This window comes from Ammodytes marinus, assembly GCF_949987685.1.
Source record: "Ammodytes marinus genome assembly, chromosome: 24".
NCBI lineage: Eukaryota > Metazoa > Chordata > Actinopteri > Uranoscopiformes > Ammodytidae > Ammodytes > Ammodytes marinus.
Genome location: NC_137228.1, coordinates 12,471,187 through 12,496,337, shown reverse-complemented (window position 1 = coordinate 12,496,337; position 25,151 = coordinate 12,471,187). Strand labels below are relative to the sequence as shown.

Here is a 25,151-nt window from a genome sequence, read left to right as displayed (position 1 = left end):
GGTTACACTGATAAATGTTATATTTAGATCTTAGTGTTAGTATGCTCGAGGGATAACACTGTGTTCCAGACTTTCCCTTGAGGCTAGGTTGATTGCCCAATTAGCTTGACATTGTGTTTTGCTCCACCCAAAGCTTTTTAAAATGGGAAGAAAAATCGGTTGTAGTTACTATTTACGAAAAGGAAAAAAAGATGATGACACGAGCCACTGGTGAGACCTGCAGCGACTGGGAGGCACCTTGAGATAATGGATCACCAGTTGTTTTTTTGATGAGTGTCTTGTTTTTGTGCCTTCCTTTTATTTCCTGTGGGAACACAATGGGCTTTTGGGTGCAGAGGACGGCAGATGGTTAGATTTGGTGTTGGTGTTGCCCAGGAGAAAAGAAGAAATCAATAATTACCGTCAACTATTTGTTTTCCACTGAAAGCTATTGTAAAAAAAAGCACTTCATCTGAGGCCAACCACCAATTAATTATACGATAAAAGGACCATTTGGCCTCGTAAGTCTTTTATAGAGAAACCACTTTCTCCATGAAGAGAAATGCGGCATTGGATTAAGACTGAGCAATAAATGTGGAACAGTGGCAAGATGATGTTCTCTTGACTTGAGAGAGCTTGTCTTTATTTTCTCATGCTGTCCACTTCAGTTGGTGCTGCTGGCTATTTCTGTGTCCCTGTGAATCAGCAGAAGGCGCATCATCAATGTCACAGCCCCTATTTACCGCCTCTCTGAAGCCTCCACCCTACCTGTGACCTCTCTCTGCCCTCATTTAAAACATACTGCACAGAGGTCGGCATTACACACAACAGCACGCTATTCAATCATTCTCCTCCAAGGAATGGAGACAATAGTGTGCCATTTTGCTGTGTCCTTCAGAACCTCTCTCGAAGCAAAATAAAGGCATATTAATATGTTAGGTTGGTGATTTGGCCACGTCATGATATCAGTCATCGCTTATAAAACAGGCACTCGCACTGGTAGTCATTACTCAGAACCATTTGCATGTGAAATAAGCAGTTTTTTTCTCCATAAAACCACCCCTTAATGTTCGTATTCTTGTTCCATTACTGAACTTTAAGGAAGAAATTCCATCATTGTACAGTAAGTAGTAATGGATGGGCAAGATATAAGAGCCATTTAAGCACTTCAAGGTCATATTTAATTTGTTAGCACTTTTCAGACGTTTGCCTCTTTATGCGGGGGCAATTGAACTTGTCTGAATAAAGGCCTGAGGCACTTTCTTGTAAAAGTCATGAGCTAGTAACGCTGCTTTAAAGCTAGAGTGCGTAACCTGTGTCGCCCCCATGAGGAATTCTGAGTACTTAAAACAACACTGTTGCTGCATCTACCTGAGGTAAGTGTTGTGGGGTGGGGGGGCGACATCATTTTGAAAATGCTGCCATACTGAGAAATACAGAGATTGTTTTGTGGAGCTGATAGGCTTAATCAACCTTGTGTCAACTGATTTTGCAATGGGTTGAATGTAACCAGCATTCATTTATACGATGAAAAAGTTACACGCTATAGCTTTAAGTGCATGTTACCTACCAGGGAATGTTAAGTACAACTATTCTGGGAAGCCTGGCCATGCCTCCTGTCCTGACCCCTCCCCCCCTCTTTGCAGCTCCGTGGTCCAGCTGAGCCCCTCGCTGCCCTCTGAAGGAGCAGGATGACAAGATGGCACAGCTGCTTGTACCGCCCGGACCTGACAGCTTCCGCCCCTTCGTGCCCGAGTCGCTGGCCGCCATCGAGTGCCGCATCGCAGAGGAGGAGGCCCGGAGACCGCGGGCCGACCGCCGCAGCGACAGCGACGACGACAACGGGCCCAAGCCCAACAGTGACCTGGAGGCGGGCAAGTCTCTCCCCTTCATCTACGGGGACATCCCGCCCCGCATGGGGTCCACCCCTCTGGAAGACCTGGACACCTTCTACAGCAATCAGAAGGTCTGTGTCAAAAGTAGTTCAACTCATCAAGTCCGTGTTATGAAAGGACAGAATATGAACTAATGTAGATACCTTTAAGACATGTTCTTGACTGTGCTGCCCTTGAAGCATCATTATGTCTCCTGATTTAGCTTTGAATTATAGTATGACTCACACATTCTGTACTTTTCAGTTCCTAAAAGCTTAAAGTGAATTGCCCTGGTATTTAAGGGAAATGCATTTCTTCCCATGTAAGACAAAAGACAAATACAAAATAACTGAATATATGACAGCATACATGAACTTCCTATCTTTCACTTCTGGGCAGATTTTTTAAATTATTATTATAGGTTAAAGTGCAGTCATTCTAACACATTTCTGTGTTTAATACTTTGATACTCAAATGCGGCTCTCCACTACAATTTTCAGATATTTGTGAATTACTTTATTTTACTGCTGTTTTTTAATCTGATATTTGGAATATTTAACTTTCTATGTTATTAATTTACAAAGACAATTATAGACAGCAATGTCCTCATAAGACTGTGGGCTACTTAAACATTTCTGCAACAAGAATCAAAATTCCGGGGGCGCCCTTAGCTCAGTTGGTAGGGCATCCCCCCCATGGGCCTCGGCCAGCAGCAGACCCGGGTTCTATTCCAGCCCGTGGTCGTTCTCTGCATGTCACTCCCCTCTCTGCCCCAATTCAACTCTATCTCTACACTATCAATAAAGCATAAAAAAGCCAAAAAAATATCTTAAAAAAAAATTAAAATAAAAAATATACAAAATTCCAAGTAGTGAAATTGGCTTCTTTGTTGCTACGTTAAATTAAAACAAATTGGCAGCATTAGCATTCGGTGTTTCAATAGGGCAAGATGCAAAAAAACTAAATACATTTCAATATTAATCTGTTAGGCCAAGTAAGAGCCTTTTAAAGCACGGGCCAACAGAGGTGTAAATACTAATCCTAGCTGTTGTGCCAGCTGATTCGCGGCGCCAACATGTCTTGCCTGAAGCAGACTCACTCTACCACATTCATTATCATAAAAACCACAGGGCTGGAGCAGAGGCCAGACAGCGTAGTCCCCTCTGCTGTTGTGACACATGCACAAAGGCAGGTGTGAGTGATGAGCAGATGCTACAGGACACACAAACACACACACACACACACACACACACACACACACACACACACACACACACACACAACTCTTAACACATGCAGGTTGTGGAAATGACATTTCAACACTGTTTTATGTCTTCCCTGGCTTCTGCATCTCTCACATAAAACAAATAAGTTGAACACTATTGACCATACTTTTATTAACTAATGTTGCTCTCTCTCTCTCTCTCTCTATCTCTCTCTCTCTCTCTCTTTCAGACCTTCATAGTATTGAATCGCGGGAAGACAATCTTCCGTTTCAACGCCACTCCTGCCTTGTACATCTTAAACCCCTTCAACCCTCTTAGAAAGGTCGCCATTAGAGTTTTAGTACACTCATATCCTTTCAGAGTTTGCCACGGACACAGCTGGATTTGGATTAAAAGGTTTACCAGACAAAAGAGGGATTTAAATGAGCTGACGATGGTGACTTAATGTCATGATTGGTTTAGACTTCCTATGAAAGCATACATCAGGCTAAGTAGTGTAAGACATTTTCAAAGTATGGATAAGGATGGGGAAATGTTAGTTTTGGAATGATTAATGCACAGGGATCAGCGCTTGAAACACAAATGTTCTGTTGTGTTCTCCTTGACTTTGTGTCTACGATGTTCAGCATGTTGATCATGTTCACCATCCTGACCAACTGTGCTTTCATGACCCTCAGTAATCCCCCGGAGTGGGCCAAGAATGTAGAGTAAGTTCCCTTTTTTATCTTGATTTCAATCTGTTAAAACAAAGCATTTTATTTAGTCTTTTTGGGTTGCATGGACGTACACAGCTGAACCTACACTTTGTGGAGGTATCAGTATATTTGATATTGAACAAAATGTAATGAAATACTGACTTAAAAAGCTTTCAGTGTGTGATAACCCACAGCCAGCTAACGTGCCCATTCACTACTCCCTGTATAATAGACAGTGATTTTGTCTTGTCCAAGATTTCACACACTTATGGATCAACACAGGTGTATCGTCACCCAACTATAGATTTTTTTTTCTAAAAAAACAGCAGAAATGGAGCCTTTAACCAACACCATTATTTCTCTCTGCGTGTGTTCTTCCCACCCTTCCTCTCATCCACACCTCCTGTTTACCAGGTACACATTCACAGGGATTTACACCTTCGAGTCCCTCATAAAGATCCTGGCGAGGGGCTTCTGCGTGGGCAAGTTCACTTTCCTGCGGGACCCGTGGAACTGGCTGGATTTCAGTGTTATCTCCATGGCGTAAGTGTTCTGACAAACATGGCTATTTTAAAGTGCTATGGCGTAGATATAACGGCGAAATGCTTTAAATGCTAATCAGCCCCGGTGGCCTGTTAAGTCCCCTCTGAATGTGAGAAGAGGCATAGAATGAGGAGGCATGATAATCTGCAGCTTATTTGAAAGGATGGCCAGAAATCTTAACTCTACTTTGTCATAATGGATGTGATAGAGAGAGTCACAAAATAAAGCCTTCAGTATTAGCTTACAGAGTGAATTTGTCTTTGTGATCATATCATTTGCTGATGTTAAAGTCTTATTCCATTGATCCCATAATACCCTTAACATAATACTGTAAGACTGCGCTCTGGCTTTGTCTGAGAGATTGCCGTAATTGATAACGCTGGTATGAGAGGTGCTTTCATTCCTCTGATATATGTGAAAATGCACATGTGATGGGATTAATTGTCTGCCTGTGTGATGCTGTGTAGTAACTGTGCATTTGATCCTGCAGGTATATAACAGAGTTTGTAAACCTAGGCAATGTTTCCGCTCTGCGCACGTTCAGAGTATTGCGAGCATTGAAAACTATCTCAGTAATACCAGGTAAGGCTTGCCCGCGCCTGCTGCCAGCACTCCTGCCATTTGTCCTCTGTGCGTGACCGTTTGCCGTTCCCTCCTCTCCCCTCCTCTGCCTCCCTCCCCCTTCCCTTGACCCTCCTTTTGTCTTGTCATGCCATGTATGTGGGTGCCTGACTTGTGTGTGTGTGTGCGTGCGTATGAATGTGTGTATGTGTTCCCATGCCCTTTTCCGAAAAATGCCCTCCTACCCTACTCCCTCTCCCTCCCCTCCCCTTCCCTTCCCTTACAGATATGTCACAGAGTTTGTGGACCTGGGCAATGTCTCAGCACTGCGAACCTTCAGGGTTCTGCGAGCCCTGAAAACTATATCAGTCATCCCAGGTGAGAGAGCCATCAAGGCCCTTAGTTAGGTTAATGAAATGCTAACGGCTTACTGGCGTTTCGCTAACATCCAAGCACACCCGACCCCTCTCAGCTCATCTCACTGTAGCTAAAGCCTGAAGACGCCCGTCGCCGTCCCTCATGCTGCCTTCGTCCCAAGGCCAGTAAAAGCTGGAATCTGGCTCCAATCTGCACAGATGGACAGGATTCTTAGCTTTTAGACACATCCCTTAAGGCAGAATTCTTTTTGGTAGAAATCTATTCTTGCCTTGGGAGACTTTACGAGTAGATTTTGTGCACTATTTTTTTTTTCCTTTTTGCATGAGACATTGCAAAAGCCTAATTTCTGGTGGCAAGCACTTGTTTGTTTAGGGTTTTCCTCCTTACCTTGTTTTCGTGTGCATGTCTTGTTCAATGTTGTGTGTTTTTTGGAGAATGTGTGACATGGTGGTTGGGTAACAGCATTCAGAACACTGACATTATTCACATCACAAACTAACAAAAATGTCATACATAAACCATTCAGGGAAACCTGTCATTAACCCTTTGTACATAGAGGATCATTCATTTAGCAACACATTTTACCTATTGTAGCTGTCACAACTACATTGAGACTCAGTTTAATTCTTGTGGCACTTTCCTACCTTGAAATACTCTACATTTCGCCACCTGCAGAGCACAGTGCACATGGCGCAAAAGAAAGGAGAAGATGTGAAAGAGTGAGAGTCGCTTTTTGATGGAAGTTGGGTCTTTACTTTTTAGAATTGACATCCAAAGACCAGGTCTATTTTCCATTTAGCAAAGCTTGACATTTTGGTCAATAGGCTTACTTGCTCTATTGTTGAGAGTGGGATACATATAAATACTCTCATGTCTGCACACCAGATAAGAAACTAGAGCCTGAAAGTTACTAGCTTAGCTTAGCATTGAGACTGGAAGCAGATGGAAACAGCTAGCATGACTATCCAAGGCCAAGCAGTACAACAAACAAAATACAACGTGTTTATTAATAAGCAAGTGCTATACAAAGCCAGACCAGAATTGGGGCCATCTGAATAAAAATCCAAACAAACCTTATTTGCTGACCTTAACAAACAACTTACCAGGACCAGTCACGACTATGCTTCACAACAATTACCCTCAAATTTATATACCAGGTCTTTTCACTCAACCCTCCTATGCATAGTTCTGTCACTGTGCCAGTATGGATAAAAACAGTATATGCCCTTTATCTCCCTAATGACATTTTGCACATGTTAAAAGTTTGTAGTGTGCGTCAATGTGCACAAAACAATTGAACAGTAACTTCTAACCAGAAAGACAACAGCACCAATCCTTTTAAAATATAGAAATAAAAACAACACATACAAAGACATTTCTCATTTATGATCATTTTCACCAGAGACCATTGCACTATAATGGCCATGAGAAACAACTTTCTCTGAGCAAGGGATCTGCTTCAGCCTGGTTCCTGTATGACTAAGCAAGCAGTTCATGCAGGAACCTCCACTGCAGATTCCCCCTGCTTGCTACTGTATAAGCTTCTCCTCTATACAAGCTTGTGGCTGTAATTAGCAGGCAGTAATCACCCCTCTCCCTCTCCCTCTCCCTGTCCCTCCCGCCCCCTCGCCCTCTCTCTACGGTTCAGGCTTGAAGACCATCGTCGGTGCGCTCATCCAGTCGGTCAAGAAACTGTCTGACGTGATGATCCTGACCGTGTTCTGCCTCAGTGTGTTTGCCCTCATCGGCCTGCAGCTCTTCATGGGCAACCTGAGGCAGAAGTGTGTGCGCACGCTGCAATTCAACAACGCCACCAACAGCAGCAACATCACCAACGCTGAAGACGCCGCGCTGGACGTCAACACCACCTTTCTGCAGAATGCCACGGAGAACCCTTTCAACTGGACGGAGTACATCAGTGACGAGCGTAAGGCACCAGCTAGCTGTTACATGTCTGACAGCGGGCACACATAGGGGGGTTAACAGGGGTCAAGTTAGCGTCCGGTTCCCCAGACGGCATGAGTCAGACACTGGCTTCTTCATATGCATGATGGGTCAGGCTGCTGCTGGTGGTAGTGGTAGTTGTGTGGGAGAGGTCCAGCATGATAAAGAGTGACAGCAATGGCTGGGAGCAAGGAGCCGCACTCTCTTAACAAGCGCTGGTGGGGGAATGCAGCAAATGTGGCAGATAAAGAATAAAACACTCTTCATTTAATTCAGTCAACACCCCTCATCGCTCTCCCATTGCCCATCTGTGTGGCATGAGCAGCTTAAAGTGCTAGAGGAGGGTGAGTCACTGGCCTCCAGCAGGATATGGAGGAGACATCAACAAGCTTTCTAAACATGTCTGAAGCCAAAGGAGAGAGGGAGACGGAGCTGATTAGAATTGCATATATATTATAAAGTCTGGCATCTCAGTTGAATCAATGATTGGCCCTTAAATAAGCCTGAATTAAAAAGTCAAACCATCCATCACCTTTCTGTCTGTCTCCTGGTAACCTTTACAATATCACACCAAACACACTAAAACTGAAGAGAAGCACACAGGGAGCTTATTGCTTTCTCACTTTTTCACTTTTTCTTCATATCCTCTGTCTCTTTCCCCTCTCTTCTAGGTAATTACTATTACCTCCCTGGCCGTAGGGATGCTCTGCTCTGTGGGAACGGCAGTGGTGCGGGGTAAGGGCTTGACATGTTTTATTTATACGGCCAATTAGAAGTACCGCAAAGCTGTAAGAGCATACACAATTAGTTTCTTGCCTCACTGGAATCCAAACTGCTGGTTAACTATAAACGCATTTCATTTAATGTGTCATGAAACTCCACCTTTTTTGCAAAGGTTGAGTTTCCAAAGCTTTAAGATTAAGATGTCTTATTTTCATGTTGTACCTCCACTGCGTTGTGTTATTCATATCACTATGTCCTGACAGGCTCTGTCCAGAGGGCTTTGAATGCATCAAAGCCGGTCGTAACCCGGACTACGGCTACACCAGCTTCGACACATTCAGCTGGGCTTTCCTCTCCCTGTTCCGACTCATGACCCAGGACTTCTGGGAAAACCTCTACCAGCAGGTTAGTAGAAATCATCCCTGATGAATAGAGTTGAGAGTTTGCCTCCAGTTGTGAGGATTAAAGCGTATGCTAAATGACAATGACAATGTAATCATATAAGTCAATAAATACCTGAGCAAACATCTCCAGTTAGTTCCATGAGAGTTCTTTCATTCTGCAATTAGAGGCCAGGCCTATTACTGTGTGTGAGGTTTTCTAGTGCAGCAGCTTGATATTTACAAAGTCACCAAACAGTAGGAGGACCACACATACACACTATATATCATGTTACCTTAATCTACAAAGATCCATCCGGGGCTTAACTATGACCTCTCAATATATGGTTGCTTTTTCTGCCTTTTCTCCTCTCTCTCGTCCCTTCTCGTGTGCGGTCAGACTTTGCGTGCGGCGGGCAAACCCTACATGATCTTCTTTGTGCTGGTGATCTTCCTGGGCTCCTTCTACCTGGTCAACCTCATCCTGGCTGTGGTGGCCATGGCCTACGAGGAGCAGAACCAGGCCACCATCGAGGAGGCCCAGCAGAAAGAAGAGGAGTTCCAAGCCATGCTGGAGCAACTCAAGAGACAGCAGGAGGAAGCACAGGCAAGACTTCCTCTTTGTCTGTTCCCCCAAAACAAATCATTTTAGAATTGAATTACATATCGCACTCAAACATTTGAAAATCATTTATTGGAAAAAAGGGGGGGGGGGGGGACTGGAGCTCATGTGATGTGACCAACACTGATCGGGAACCACTGATATAGAGTAAAGCACACTGCATTATACAGTATGATTTACGATACCACATGACATCCGTCTCCTCTCAATCATGTTAGTGGAAGGTCAGAAAGCTTGCGTCTATATTACTGCCCTGCTTCATGTTTTTCTTCTTTTACATCTACTCGACCTGTTAATACGTATTTTGCCAGGCACTGCACGGTCTTATCAGGCTTATGCACATTTGTATCGCTGTTGGTTGTGCAGCAGTTGCCAGCACACACTCCTAAATCCTCAGAATGTAGTGTTGTACATTCTGTATGACTTTGATTGTTAAATTTTAATTATCGGATGTACTGAGATATTTTTGGCAATGCTGCAGCTGGATGGAAAATCTCACATCCCCCCAAACTAGCTTCCCTAAAGCATTTCATGAAGAAAACACAACACATTTTGTGGAAAAAAGACATGAAAGAGTACTATCTGTCTTCATGCACATGGGAATAAATCAGATTCCTTTCTGTACGATGCAGGACATTCTGTGCCTCTGATGTTGTATGTCATATACAGTTATTTGATCAATGCTTGGCCTCTATGAGTAGAGTTTCCTACTTGTTGTATTAGACAAAAAAGCTGTTACCTAAGCCAGCATCAACACAATGTTTGATCCAACTCAATGATTATATTAAATGTAGGAATTCAGAAATGTTTTGGTTTGCATGAAAACGTTTAAGCGTCCATTTTTAGAAGGTGTGTGAGGCTTGTTTGGCTGCCGCTTCACTCAGCTGCCAGGCTCTCTCCTCCGCTCCACTCGGCGAGAGCCTTTGAGACTGGCACTGGGGGTCGCCATGACAACTGTGTTTGTGCTCTGATTGGGTGGCAGGTTGCCGCGGCAGCAGCCACCGAGAGCGGGGAGTACAGCGGGAGAGGAGGGGGCCTGGCCTCAGAGTCCTCTTCTGGGACGTCAAAGCTCAGCTCTAAGAGCGCCAAGGAGCGACGCAACAGGCGCAAGAAGAGGAAGCAGAGGGAGGAGGAGGAGAGGGGCGCCAGAGACAAGTTCCGCAAGTCTGGGTCTGAGGACAGCATCAAGAGATCCAGCTTCCGCTTCTCTAAGGACGCAAACAGACTTTCTTATGAGAAGAGATGCTCCTCACCAAACCAGGTAAATATGAGGGGACACCTGTGACAAAGTTTCACACGTCACATCCCCGCCAGTGATATGAGCAAAAACTAATGTAAAACCAGGGATGAAAAAAAGACTTTATTTGCACATATAAGTTCAGGATTTTATGAACATTTCCCATTAAACACGCTGCAACTGTAGCATCATATTTAATGTAGTGGCATGATGAGAGTGGCATCAATCTTCTCAACTCAATTACTCCTGGCAAGAAAGCAAATAAGTGTAATTCCAAACATCGCAAAAAGCCACAATATAGCTACTTTCCCTTATTTCACAGCCAGCGCCCTATGTGGAATCTTAAGGCGACTTCTCTATCCTCCTAGTTTCCCCAAAGTATTCCAGGGTTCTACTTCCTTTAACCCTCTAACACCATATTCCCTTCCCTCTCTCCCTCTCTCTCTCTGTCTCTCTGTCTCTCAGTCTCTCCTCAGCATCCGGGGGTCCCTCTTCTCGCCTCGGAGGAACAGCCGTGCCAGCCTGTTCAGCTTCCGGGGCCGGGCGCGCGACATGGGCTCGGAGAACGACTTTGCAGACGATGAGCACAGCACCTTCGAGGAGAGCGACAGCCGGCGAGGCTCGCTGTTCCTGCCTCGCCGGCTAGAGCGCCGCTGTAGCGCCGTCAGTCAGACCAGCCTGGGGGCGCCGCGCGTCACGCTGCCCGCCAACGGCAAGATGCACTGCGCCGTGGACTGCAACGGCGTGGTGTCGCTGCTCGCTGGTGGAACCTCCGTAACAACCTCCCCTGTAGGTCTCCTGCTCCACGAGGTGACTTCACCGCTTTATTTCCCCCCATGTATAGTATATTTACCATCCCATTGTTCCTTTGTTTTTGATAAGTACATTTTTATTGTAATTATCTAGGTTGATAGGAAATACAAATCCTTACTTTGGTGCATTTTCCAATGCTTGGAGATCCTTTTGGATGATTAAAAGATAAAAAAATATAATTAAAATTATGATTTTTAATGTTTTTTTATGGTCAACGAATATGAAAGAGCTGAAGCAAAAACTCAGTTTTAGTCTGTCCTTCAATTTTTTCCCACCTCCACAAGCCATCTGAGCTTCTCAGCCTCAAGCCGAAAGGTTTCAAATGACGGCTTAAATCTCTAATCTTGACTTTTTACGAGCTGTTCGAGGGATTTGACATTCATGAGATGGCATTGGTGATCCCCTGACTTTTTCCTCTTGCGGCAACAGCAGGTTGTCATTTTTCTTTTGTAGTGACATTCTCATCAGCAAAAGACACTGGAATCTTTTTCCAAGAACACTATGGCAAAGGAATCAGTTATATCAGGCTTTGGACACACACAGACACACATACACATATTCAACGTTGGTGTTGCTCTTTTCATGGGATTTATTGACAATAGGGAAATGCAAAACTCATCCTTTAAAGTCATCATAAACGCTCACAGTTTTTTTATGTGTTTCTTTCCAGGGGACAACTACAGATACTGAGCTTAAGAAACGCCGGTCAGGTTTTCGCCAGCCATCCATGGATTATTTAGATGAACCAGTGGTCAGGCCGAGAGCCATGAGTGTGGCCAGTATCCTCACCAACACTATGGAAGGTACGTGTCTGGCCATTTGTGTTTATTATTGTCTTGTTGTCTTATTTGACAGTGTATACAGTGTAGGAAATAGGTTCCACTGCATTTCATTTTCATGAAAGGTGACCATTTCATTTGCCCTTTTCCAGAGCTTGAAGAGTCGAGACAGAAATGCCCCCCCTGTTGGTATAGATTTGCCAACACAGGTCTGATCTGGGATTGTAGCCCCGCATGGCTGAAAATCAAGGATGTGGTCTGCACGGTGGTCATGGACCCATTTGTGGATCTGGCTATCACAATTTGCATCGTCCTCAATACACTCTTCATGGCCATGGAGCATTACCCCATGACAAAAGAATTTGACAGTGTCCTCTCAGTTGGAAACCTGGCAAGTATTGTGTGACATGCTTAATAATTCTGACTGAAAAAAACATTCAACACAAAAATTAAAATTAAATAGAAATGGAAAATATCATGATACAGATTCATGTGTAAACTAGACATTTTGCCCCATTTTGTCATCAGGTGTTCACAGGCATTTTCACAGCAGAGATGTGCTTTAAGATCATCGCCCTGGATCCCTACTACTACTTCCAGGAGGGCTGGAACATCTTTGACGGCATCATAGTTAGTCTGAGTCTGATGGAGCTCGGCTTGGCCAACGTAGAAGGCCTTTCTGTGCTCCGGTCCTTCAGATTGGTAAGAGAACTAGCGCCGTAATAGAATCTGTGAGGTCTGATTGATTATGTTCTACACATTCAGATTGAACATTTACTACATATACTGTATATAGAATGAACTTTAAGTAGTGCTTAACAAGCTGATAATATAATACTACAGTATAATAACATTTTGACATTTAACATATTGGGAAATGTGCTATTTAGATTTATTTTTAATTTACCACCAGCTTTCATTGTATCTTGTTTGTTTAATCCACTTACCAAAAAAAAAATATGAGACTAATTGTGGTTTTGTAGGAAATTATGTGCTCTTTAATTATACAATATAGAAATTGAATACTTTATTGTACATAATTACAAATGTATTAAGGGGCGGCTGTTGCGAAGCAGGTAGGGCGGTCGTCCACTGGGTTGCAGGGTTGGTGGTTCGATCCCCCATCTCCCCGCCACATGCCGAAGTGTCCCCGGGCAAGACCGGATAGTTAACCTGCTATCGGTGTATGAATGTGTGTGTGAATGGTAACGTCTCCAGGCTCAATGAGATTTACCTGTAAAAAATAAATGTATACATATTAACCCTGAAAAAATACTGAAAATCACACTGCTTTTATTTATTTGTTTTAAACAGCTGAGGGTCTTCAAACTGGCCAAGTCGTGGCCCACTTTGAACATGCTGATCAAGATCATCGGTAACTCGGTGGGCGCTCTGGGGAACTTGACTCTGGTGCTGGCCATCATTGTGTTCATCTTTGCCGTGGTGGGCATGCAGCTGTTTGGCAAGAACTACAAGGAGTGTGTGTGTAAGATATCCGACGACTGTCAGCTGCCTCGCTGGCACATGCACGATTTCTTCCACTCCTTCCTGATTGTGTTCCGGGTGCTGTGTGGCGAGTGGATCGAGACCATGTGGGACTGCATGGAGGTGGCAGAACAGAGCATGTGCCTGATCGTCTTCATGATGGTCATGGTCATTGGAAACCTGGTGGTATGGGGATTTCTCTTATTTATTTCCTTCCTATAACGTGGATAGAGTTGTTGATATTGTGACATTTCGTCAAAATAATTTTTTTTTCAAAATCAGTCAATATCTCCCCACAATGTAGGGAGCTATACGTACTGTGTGTTTGCTTGGAAAATTGGTGTTAATTCTCAGCCTAGGCTCTGTTAACTTGTATGTAAACAAAGGGTATGTAAACAAAGGGGGCCCACTCTAGCTAGCAACATATGCTTACAGAAACCTATAGACTGTGGATTAACACTGGGGGGTTTTCTCAGCGCACGCACAGTAGGGACAGGTAGCGGATCGTGAATAAATATAGACTGATTATGACAAAAAAGATATTCACTAATTATAACAAAAAGGCATTTTGACAACCAGCATTATCCAGTATTGAAAGGAGAAGGTCAAGTAGAATTCCATTTCCCTGTCTAATCTCCACTTCTCCCCAGGTTCTAAACTTGTTCCTGGCTCTGCTGCTGAGCTCGTTCAGCGCTGACAACTTGGCAGCAACTGACGAGGACAGTGAGATGAACAACCTGCAGATCGCTGTGGGCCGGATCCAGCAGGGCTTTGCATTCCTCAAGTCTACATTGAGGCAGTTCCTCCAGAGCCTCTGCTTCGGCGGGGGAGGCAAGGGCAAGGGTCTGGCCGAGGAGAGCAAACCCCTGGATGAACTGCACAGCAACGGCAAGGGCAACTGCATCTCCAACCACACCTCAGTGGAGATCACCAAAGAACCCAGCGGAGTGTACATAACGGAGGGCAATGGCCGGCCAGGAGGAGGCCTGGTGGTTGGGGTTGGGGTTGGGGTTGAGGTTGGGGTTGGCGGGGACACTACAGGGAAGTACCCAGGGGAGGAAAGCGACTACATGTCATTTATTCATAACTCCAGCCTGACAATCACGGTGCCCATCGCAGTGGGCGAGTCAGACTTTGAGAACCTAAACACAGAAGATTTCAGCAGTGACTCGTCGGATGTGGAGGGCAGCAAAGAGGTAAGACCAAAAACCTTTTATCAGATGATTGACGTTTGCCAATTTTTAGAAAATCTTTTGAGTCTCGAGGCTTTTGTATTTGATTAGCTCCTTTATATGTGTAAAAGCTGGCACTAAAAGCGAGTCATTCCATGTATGAATATGTATAGCTTTTCACGGAGATGTTTTTTTCAGAATTTTTTCCAACTGTCAAGCAGTTTGAATATGAAATACAGGCTGACTCATTTGTACATTAATCACACTGTGCTACTGAGGGAATCGGCTGGAGTTAGCCTCAGTTCTGAAGAAAGAGTCATGACAAACGATGACTCAAATGTGCCTTCGACCTTTGTAGCATGTTCACTTTCTTTATACACTCATTAGAGTGTCAGTGTATTTGTGTACTGTGTTATACAGCTGACTTGCCAGCAAATGGAGTTCACAAAGTTTCACAGCAGCTTAAGAGACTGCTTAATTCCCCGTTTGATGCTTCAGGGGAATCAATGATGAAATTAATGAAGCAGCAAACAGTCTTTTAAAAATGTAGTACTACATGGTTCGTCAGAGACCTAATTCAATATTATATCATTTAAGCAAAACCAAATACTTAACAATTGGCACATATTTTCAATAGCAGTCTTAACTTTCTTTGAGTAATTTATTGCCTAGTCTACTAGAGTAAAATGCCAGGTTTGCTATAAGTGTTGCCAGGCTGACAGAGCATTGGGACCGTCCTCCCTGGTGGTGTGTCAACCTGCCACTGTGGGTGTGTTGCCATTTCCCAGTGACAAACCCAGGAGACTATTTCTAGCTATGGCGCCACATGCTCAATATTTGGGTCAGCCAGGGCTCTCTCACGTCACTGCTGATCTTAACCCCCTGTAGCCATGAGGTGAATTGGGATAATTGTGCACCAGTTCAAAAATGTGATCAGAAATGTATTTAGTGTTGCATCTATTAAAGAATATTCTTTCAGGGAATTTTGAATTGTTGTTTTGTGTGGCTCATCTGTTCCCCCCACTGTGCCTTACAGTTGAGCAGTGAGAGCAGACTTGAGGTTGTATGCTGGCTTTGTGTGTGTGTGACTTACTTTGTTTAACTCCCCCATTTGTTATTGCAGCTTTGTCACAGACGCTCTCAAGGTTTTCAGTGAGAGGACAATTGTAAGACCACTTTATTGTACCATAGCACTAACCATGAGGACTGCCTATGCCATTTTACAGACAAATAACATATTTCTTTCTCATGATTTCAATGGATTGCCCATTTTCGTTCTTTGCCTGGTCTGCCCTCCGTCCCTCTCCCACCCACGCCCTACCCCAATCTAGTTGTTTTAAATAGCAGCACACTCAATGCTGTAATTTCTTAGTTCTCCCCCCCCCCTTCCCCTCATTCCCTTCCACTTTCATAATTTATCTCAAAGCATCAGGCTGTATTGCAGTTATAAACCATGAGGAATGAACAACACCACCCTTTTTCCATTGATAGACAAATTCATTCAACATCTTTTGTTTTCATGTCATTGCTTGTTTTTTGGGACTTGATTGGCATTCAACACACTCCAAGCTTGAGAATGAAGGAAGAGACGAAGTGGAGAACAATGAAGGGAAAAAAGAGGGAGAAAGGGAAAAGAGAAATTCATTCATTTGCCTAGTTTATAGCCTACGCATACACTCATGAAATACTTGTACATACTTGTTTTTTGTGATACTCGAATGATTGTGGAAAGATGAAAAACATGACACATGGCAGTTTATACTCAATCAGACTTATTCATCAGACCTAATTTTCTATTCTCCTCAAATATAAAATGTAAGACACTCGTCCCAAATTACAATTAATCCTACCATATGTGGGACAAGTACACACTCACTGTGGAATAGTCGCCCCTGTTCTACGTGCTTCTACTCCTGTGTTATCCACTTTGGTTCCACTGCAAACATCTCGCCACACAACTGGTGCGAATGTAGCAAAACTTGCCAACAAAATCTGCCAAATACATTCATGTTAGGTTAAGAGTAAAATTCTTCGATAAACTACTCGAGCAGAGGTCAAATGGATCAGACGGAGAGAAAGAGAAACCAGGAGGGAAACACCTCCGCAATAACGATGCACTCGTGAGCGGCATGCTTCCATCATTCCCATGCCGTATTAGCTGGGTCACACGGCAATCAGAGCTGCTGCACTGTCTAGGATGACATGTTCCTGTCCTTCACACGCCAGACATATCAGACACGGGGCCCACATATCAACGTGTCTGGCCAAACAAAAACAGACTGGAAGCTTCGAAACACCAGAAAAAGAAGTCTCACTAAATGCAGATGATGTTGTAATTTACATTACTGCAATACAAATAAAAAAGGCTGCATTTTAGGGTTTCAGAGGAGTGTTTGAAATTCACAGATTGCAAGGAAGACAGCCTAGAATTAACTTGAACTCATATGAACAGCAGCCACACTTACATGTGTTTTGCATATTGTTAAGAAGGAGGAAAATGGTTGAGTAGCACACTTAGTCCTCTATGTTTTCTGGTTATGCATGTGTGCTAACTCAACATGTTTTACAAATGGGAACAAAAAACAATGCTAGACCACATGCTGTCTTATAAACAGTGCACAGTACTGGTTTTGCTGGTAAGCTAATGTGGTTATCCGTCTACTTCAGCACAAACAGAAGAAGCTTGTACACTGCTTTCAAGGAATGGAAACAACGTGTTTTCATGTCACTGAGCTAAATGTTTGAGAGTCCTCTCTCGTGGGGTAATTGGTATTGAAATGGGATCAATTCTAGACACATTGGGATCATTTTTCAGTGGACATGAAAATACTTCAACACACGTTCTGCTTGGTACTATTTCAGGATTGGATTGATAATGCACTGGAATACTGCATGCACTCTTCCTCGAAACTGAGGTCACATCAAACGTACCCACAGCGCATTACCGTAAGGCCAACCCACCCACGCCATGTGTGTTGCTACATAATCAGATCCGAGCCATCAGATAAAACTAATATCAAGGCCTGTGGGTACATTTGATCGATGCTGCATGTGATGTTGACGATACAATGACGATGACTTTAAAGAGCCCAACTCTATGAGCTATTACAGTGCGTTGTCTCCACACTAAAGGCATACAGTTGTGGCACTGGAGTACATGTGAATAGAGAATCACCGTGATATCCAGCTCAGAAGGTTGGCTCCCATAACCACTGAACCTCTGTCAATTTCAGGCTCTGCTGTGTAACTACTTTGCACTCTCACCTTCTTCCCCGTCCACGCAGAAGCTCGAGATAGTGCCCCGAACTCTGAGCTCGTCGGAGGGGAGCACAGTGGACATTCGCCCCCCGGGTTTGGATGGGGTGGATTCAGAGGAGCTGGAGCCAGAGGAGTCGCTGGACCCAGAAGCCTGCTTCACAGAGGGTGAGAGGGAGTTGAGGGTGGATAGGCCTGGTAGGACAATGCTTAGGAGTGGGGAAAGTGAGAAAAAATATGTGAGGTTGAAATGCGTCCACAGCACATTTCAAGGAGGAGAGTTAAATCGGGGTAACTGTTTACACTTTGCACCAGTGTGTTATACTCACCGCTGAGTGACAGTGAATACAAATGCTCAGCAGGACAGAAAGAACAACTAGTCTATGGGAGTGTCCTGGTTTGTAATACAACCTGACATTTAGCCCTGACACACCTCAGTACAATTCTGAATCTGCAAACATCTCAACAGTCTTTCATGAGGGTGGAACACAGAAATAAAAGATGATTGAAAATGTACTGTATATGATTATAGTATTACTTTGTTCACATTCTAGGCACCACATTGCATTGCAGCTTATTCATGAATCAGTTGAATATTCTTAGATTTGATTACAAGGGACTTGTAAGTAACAAGGAGTATGATAGTCAGACTCAGTGTACCAAGACACTATGTTAAACCAGGGTTGATAGAATCAGGAGATTACATGTGTTTCAAAGCGGTAGTCAACATGGATGCTGTATTAATTCCTGTGGCTATATTGTATGCCTCTCCTCACATTTCCCCCATGCCTGCAGGCTGTGTTAGCAGGTTCCAGTGCTGCCAGGTCAATGAGGAGGGAGCCGAGTTTAAGCTCTGGTGGACGCTCAGGAAAACCTGCTTCATCATAGTGGAGCACAACTGGTTTGAGTCCTTCATCATATTCATGATCCTGCTCAGCAGTGGAGCACTGGTACGTCCATGTTTTTGATGAATGTGCATTTTGTGACTCAAAATTATTAATGTTTTTTCTTTATAAGAATTGCTTTTTTATTTTATTAGTGTGTTGGATAAGTGGTAAGCTCACGGCTAGTGCTTATCCCCCCTGACCTCCTTTGTAGAATTAGATTCTTAGAAACTTCACAGCTCCTTGTTTTCAACAGCAGTTTTCATTTTTCTTGGGTTGCGTGCAGGCGTTTGAGGACGTTTACATCGAGCAGCGGAGGACCATCAAGACAATGCTGGAGTATGCAGACAAGGTCTTCACCTACATCTTCATCCTGGAGATGCTGTTGAAGTGGGTGGCATACGGCTTTGTCAAGTACTTCACCAATGCCTGGTGCTGGCTCGACTTCCTCATTGTTGACGTATGTTTATTCAGTCCACAGAGCACTATTAAATAAACATATTTTCTTACTGAGATCCACAAATTCAATGTTGTCACATGGCCCTATCTGGAATTCAAAGTTTTGGGAGATACATCTGTAATTGATATTTTTAATCCCCATTTAATTTCTCACCTTTCCCCTTGCCCATCTCTTTCATTGCCCTCCCTCAGGTGTCCCTGGTCAGCCTCGTAGCCAACGCTCTAGGCTACTCCGAGCTTACAGCCATCAAATCTCTGAGAACGCTGCGGGCCCTCCGGCCCCTGAGGGCCCTGTCTCGGTTTGAGGGTATGAGGGTAAGGACATCTGGGTATAACAGTGACACAGAACACATACATGTAACTTATGATTGTTTGTGGGCAAGCTCAAGGCCAGTATACATGTGCAATGTGTGGTTTGTACATGCTTTAAACATCTTAAATGGTTCAGTTTTAAATGTTTAAAGGAATATTTTTGTGCACTTCAGTTTTTACTTGCCAAGAGTTGGATTAAAAAATAGATACCACTTTAAAGACATTAATGTCTTTACATTTTATTATAGATAGAGTAAGGAGGGGGTTAGTTTACCTAAGAATAAAAACTAAAAAAGCTAGCACTGCTCTGTGTAAACAAGATGTTAATTAGTGACTGTTAGTTGTGCTGGCAGGTGCATAGTGTCTTTAAGAGTCGGTTTCTTTTCCTTGCAATTCAACAATGTACTTCTTCTCTCTGCATGATTTCTCTTCACATTGTGCCACTGGACGACTGTATATAGCTGTTCTCAGGCATTGTTTCCTGACGTTGCTTGTGTGGTGCCTTTGACCTGTAATTTTTTTCTTTGTTGTTTGTGTCTTTTTTCATTTACAGTCAAACAAAATGTTGTGACTCCATCCCGCCTCTATAAGGTTTTTTTCTGTTTTGCTTTTTTACCTATAAACCACCTTCTTCTTTCCAACTTTCATGTTTCTCAATTCTCTTTGTAGATATGTATGGTGTAAGTAAGGAGATGTATGCATGCAGGCATTACATATTAAATATGGCTTTTGAATAATATAGGATTTGTTTTAAATCAGACCTGGCTCTTGTTCTTTAAACGAGCTTAACGGCTCAATCAAGCCTCGTTAAGAGTTAAGTGATTAGATGATTGTAATTGCCCCTTTTTACAAAATGTGTTTTGGCAAGCAAAGACCTTCAGTTTGAGCAAAGGGAGGGGGCTGAGTTTGTCTGTGTGCTTGGACATGTGCTCCAGGTTGTGGTGAATGCGCTGCTGGGGGCCATCCCCTCCATCATGAACGTGCTGTTGGTCTGCCTCATCTTCTGGCTCATCTTCAGCATCATGGGCGTCAACCTGTTCGCGGGGAAGTACTATTACTGCGTCAACACCACCAATGACGACATCTTCCCCATCGATGTTGTCAACAACAAAACCGACTGCCTGAACCTGGTCAACGAAAGCGCCCGCTGGAAGAACGTCAAAATCAACTTTGACAACGTCGGTGCTGGTTATCTGGCTCTATTGCAAGTGGTGAGTCTAGTCTCTGGGTAAACAGTCGGCTTTATGGAAGGAATATTTTGGCTTCTGGTTTTGTCATGCTGTTCACCACTCCTGAATCATCGACTAGACTGCCATTTTCAGTATGGTTTCCATTCACTTAAGCATCAGATCATCAATGCCAAATCTACAATCATATACTGTACATCCTTATATATTCTGATCTTGAATGAAAAAGTGCATAACCAAAAAGAGATACACATTAGACGGCAACTAACAATCCTTTTCAATATACTGTAGCTTAATCTTTTAGTCCATGAAAATGTTTCAGAATAGTCTGAATATGGCATCAATTATTCCTCAAAAGCAACTGTGATGACTTCAGTTAGCTTGTTTCGTCCAACTCACAGTAAAATGTTCTATTCCCTGTCATATATGGCAAGAAGAACTGGCATTTGTGACGCTGGAACTGGAGAATAATGGGCTTTTTTTTGCATACAAAATGACTAAACTATTTGAAATAACCCTTATGGTATTTTCATAAAATTGGTACCAGGGCCTGTATTTATCAAGTGTCTCAAAATCCATTTTAGGAATTGTGCTAAAACGTAACTAGGAGAAAGATCTTCTGCTACTTCGTAGAAGGACAGAACTAGCTGATACATTTGCCAAATACGCACGCAATCATAATCCCCATCTATTGGCCTTTTCCATAGTCCACTGTAAACATATATACCAATTAAAAGTGATATCTTGACAAAGCTTACACTGAATTATCCAAAATATTATAGTTATTATCAAATGAAGTGAATGAGTATAATAGCATAAAAGCATCTTGCACAGGCATCAATGATGTGTTGCCTGTCAGGAGAATCAGATTATGAGGGCCCAACCCCCACCATGCAGACTGACACACTGAATCTTCTCTCATCTGCTCTTAGGCAACATTTAAGGGCTGGATGGACATCATGTACGCAGCTGTAGACTCACGTAATGTAAGTGTCTTGGTGCTGGACAGAGAGATTTTGTTCCGCCGAGTGAAAAAATACCAGTTGACTTATACATCACATACATTTATAAACACTTTGCCTTTCTTAATGTGTTATTTGCTTGATTGTTCTAGGTGGAAGACCAGCCTAAATATGAAGTCAACTTGTACATGTACCTCTACTTTGTCATCTTCATCATATTCGGCTCCTTCTTCACCCTCAACCTGTTCATCGGTGTTATCATCGACAACTTCAACCAACAGAAGAAGAAGATAAGTAGCATTGAGTAGCAGTCTCTATCAGATGATATAGATCCGAGCAATGTTCTATGGACTTCTTAGTAGAAATCAGAAATAACACTCAAGAAAACATGAGTGGAATGAAAGTGGAATTTGCCAAATACGGCCAATAACTGTCATTACCAGATCATTCAATAAGCACAGCATACTACTAGCATGGCCAGAGCAGAACAATTAGTGTTTTTCAGTCTATTATCTGCAGACAGCTAGCTCGCTGTCGTTATGTGGGTCCCTGTTTTGTTAAACACTGTTCTTTGAAAAGTAGCAGAGAGTAACATATCAATGCAATTTTAAACTCTCAAGAATAACTTGCATTTTGAGGGACAAAAAAATGCAATAATATTTCAGTGCTAAATCCAAGGAAATCCCAGTTTTGTTTTTCAAACCTGCTAGCTCTCTAGCCATTAATTTTTACTATTATTACAGCAGTTGTCCGGCACTTAGCTTTTGCAAAGGAACACGAGCAGGTACCCGTACAAAAAAAATGCCCTGCCTCTGCCAAGGATAACTGAGGGTGCATGAGTCACTGAGAAACACCCTGACCGCGCACACACACTAAGACATGCAGTGAACGTAGTCTGGGAAAACGCCCTTTTTTCAACCAAACGGTATCAAGGGAGAGGGACTGACTAGCTGACTGAGACACTGTATCAGTTGGTGTGGTTCAGCAGCCCCACGGCCACAGTCACACAGATGTTTGTTCATAGTTGACGACGGTCATCCCTGCAGACATAATGCACTCAGTGAGCAGCACAGACAGTGAGGCATGTAAACAGTATATGATAGGGGGGATTATTTCTTTTGCTTTAATGAAGGGAAAGTGACTGTGCTGGCTATTCCTTTTTTGTTACTAATCCTGTGTACTTTTGACAGTACATTCATCTATGTGAGATTCATCATTTCACATTTGTTAAACTTATAAACCTTATATACTAATACGATATCTATATAGTATATGATTGCTCTGTGGTTAGTTAACATTGTTTTCCAAAATGTAAAAATAATGTTTTCTTCAGAGTCCAAAGTACGTGGTTGTAACCAGGTTTGTGTTGTGCTCCCTTTACTTTGGAGGTCAGGACATATTCATGACAGAAGAGCAAAAGAAATACTACAATGCCATGAAGAAGCTGGGTTCTAAGAAACCACAAAAACCCATCCCTCGGCCAATTGTAAGACCCCTTATGTGCTCAGACTGAGCTCTACTCTTTCAGGTCTACCTTGAAATACAAGTACAGGGGAAAAATTACTAATTAATTTTTTCCTTTGCCCTCAGAATGCATTTCAAGGCTTTGTGTTCGACTGCATCACAAAGCAGGCCTTCGACATCGTGATCATGATCCTCATCTGCCTCAACATGGTGACCATGATGGTGGAGACGGACGACCAGAGCAGGGAGATGGCTGAAATCCTCTACCGGATCAACATGGTCTTTATCGTGCTCTTCACAGGGGAGTGTGTGCTCAAGATGATCTCTCTGCGTCACTATTACTTCACCATTGGATGGAATATCTTTGACTTTGTGGTGGTGATCCTGTCCATCGTAGGTAAGGAGTTTGAGGTGCCTTAGCTTTACATTGTGTGTAAAACCATGTACGCCTATGTACTGAATACGGCTAATCTATTCTTGCTAAAATGTGAATCGCGATTGTTTTCCTTATTATTATTTTTTGTGTTTGCAGGTATGTTTTTATCTGAAGTGATTGAGAAGTACTTTGTGTCTCCGACGCTGTTCCGAGTGATCCGTCTGGCCCGGATAGGTCGCATCCTCCGCCTTATCAAAGGCGCCAAAGGAATCCGGACGCTTCTCTTTGCCTTGATGATGTCCCTTCCTGCCCTGTTCAACATCGGTCTGCTCCTCTTCCTGGTCATGTTCATCTACGCCATCTTTGGCATGTCCAACTTCGCCTACGTCAAGCGGGAGGCCGGCATCGACGACATGTTCAATTTCGAGACCTTCGGGAACAGCATGATCTGCCTGTTCCAGATCACCACCTCGGCCGGGTGGGACGGCCTGCTGGCGCCCATACTGAACAAGTGGGAGCCGGACTGTGACAGCCAGCTGGAGCACCCGGGCAACAACTACAAGGGTAACTGTGGCAACCCGTCTGTGGGCATCTTCTTCTTCGTCAGCTACATCATCATCTGCTTCCTCATCGTGGTCAACATGTACATCGCCGTCATCCTGGAGAACTTCAGCGTGGCCACGGAGGAGAGCGCAGAGCCGCTGAGCGAGGACGACTTTGAGATGTTCTACGAGGTGTGGGAGCGCTTCGACCCCGACGCCACTCAGTTCATGGAGTACAGCAAGCTCTCTGACTTTGCCGACGCTCTAGACCCACCGCTGCGCATGCAAAAACCCAACATGCCCCAGCTCATCTGCATGGACCTCCCCATGGTGAGCGGCGAGCGCATCCACTGCCTGGACATTCTGTTTGCCTTCACCAAGAGAGTGTTGGGCGAAGGCGGCGAGATGGACGTGTTGCGCGGGCAGATGGAGGAGCGCTTCATGGCCTCCAACCCCTCCAAGGTGTCCTACGAGCCCATCACCACCACGCTTCGCCGCAAACAGGAGGACATGTCGGCCACAATCATCCAGAGAGCCTTCCGCCGCTACATGATCTGCATCACCATGAAGAAGGCCTCGGCGCTGTACAAGGAGCAGCTGAAGGAGGGCCTCCGAGACCCCGACAAGGACCTCATGGTCATCAGCAAGTTCCACGACAACTCCACCTCGGACAAAACGGACATGACCCCCTCCACGGCCTCCCCGCCTTCCTACAACAGCGTGACCAAGTCGGACAAGGACAAATACGAGATAGAAAATAGTGAAAAGGAAAACAAAGGGAAAGACTTGAAAGACAAAAAGAAATAGACTCTTAAACGTGCATCAGAGACATGATACATTTTGTTTACAGCTTTTCAGAGTGAAGGTAGATAAATGTACGCTTGTGAGTTGCTTGTTAAGAGATGAGGAATGCTATGCCAGGTAGGCCTAAAATGATTGTGCGATTATGTCATGTGAATACATGGGATCGTCTCAAACAAATAAATAATCCAGTAGACACTGCCAGATTTTGACTGGAACATGGAAAAGCCTCTCTGCAAAACGCTTGTGATTTTCCTATTGGTTGTTGTTACTATCTGACACACTTGAGTGTATTGTTAAGTTGTCTGTAGCTAGTGCTGCTACTATAAATCCAGTGTCTTGAATTTAACAATCGCTGTATCACTTAACAAATACTCTGCCTTTTTATTTTTTTTCAAGTCACAGGGTTTCTTTTGTAATAAGAAAGAATGTTTTCTACTTTTTTTGTCAGTCTCGTGAGAATGTGTCCACTGCTTTCACTGTTGTAAAATCACCAAG

At 43.7% G+C, this 25,151-nt stretch overlaps 2 protein-coding genes across 2 annotated transcripts; both read left to right on the top strand.

Moving 5' to 3' along the window:
- Positions 1-1,678: 1,678 nt before the first annotated feature.
- On the top strand, positions 1,679-3,524 carry LOC307269903 (sodium channel protein type 2 subunit alpha-like; the record flags this gene model as incomplete). Its single annotated transcript, XM_080052985.1, has 2 exons — positions 1,679-1,945; positions 3,309-3,524. 2 exons carry the CDS (start codon positions 1,679-1,681, stop codon positions 3,522-3,524), a joined length of 483 nt encoding a protein of 160 aa, XP_079909111.1.
- A 182-nt stretch (positions 3,525-3,706) lies between these two features.
- LOC307270016 (sodium channel protein type 2 subunit alpha-like) lies at positions 3,707-24,659 on the top strand (the record flags this gene model as incomplete). Its single annotated transcript, XM_080053144.1, has 24 exons — positions 3,707-3,786; positions 4,189-4,317; positions 4,808-4,899; positions 6,905-7,183; positions 7,872-7,935; positions 8,187-8,328; positions 8,704-8,910; positions 9,908-10,186; positions 10,628-10,972; positions 11,646-11,778; positions 11,907-12,145; positions 12,283-12,456; positions 13,069-13,425; positions 13,890-14,435; positions 17,696-17,834; positions 18,462-18,616; positions 18,837-19,010; positions 19,202-19,324; positions 20,257-20,532; positions 21,441-21,494; positions 21,623-21,764; positions 22,859-22,956; positions 23,061-23,331; positions 23,467-24,659. The coding sequence occupies 24 exons, from the start codon at positions 3,707-3,709 to the stop codon at positions 24,657-24,659; spliced, it is 5,691 nt and encodes a 1,896-aa protein (XP_079909270.1).
- Positions 24,660-25,151: the final 492 nt, after the last annotated feature.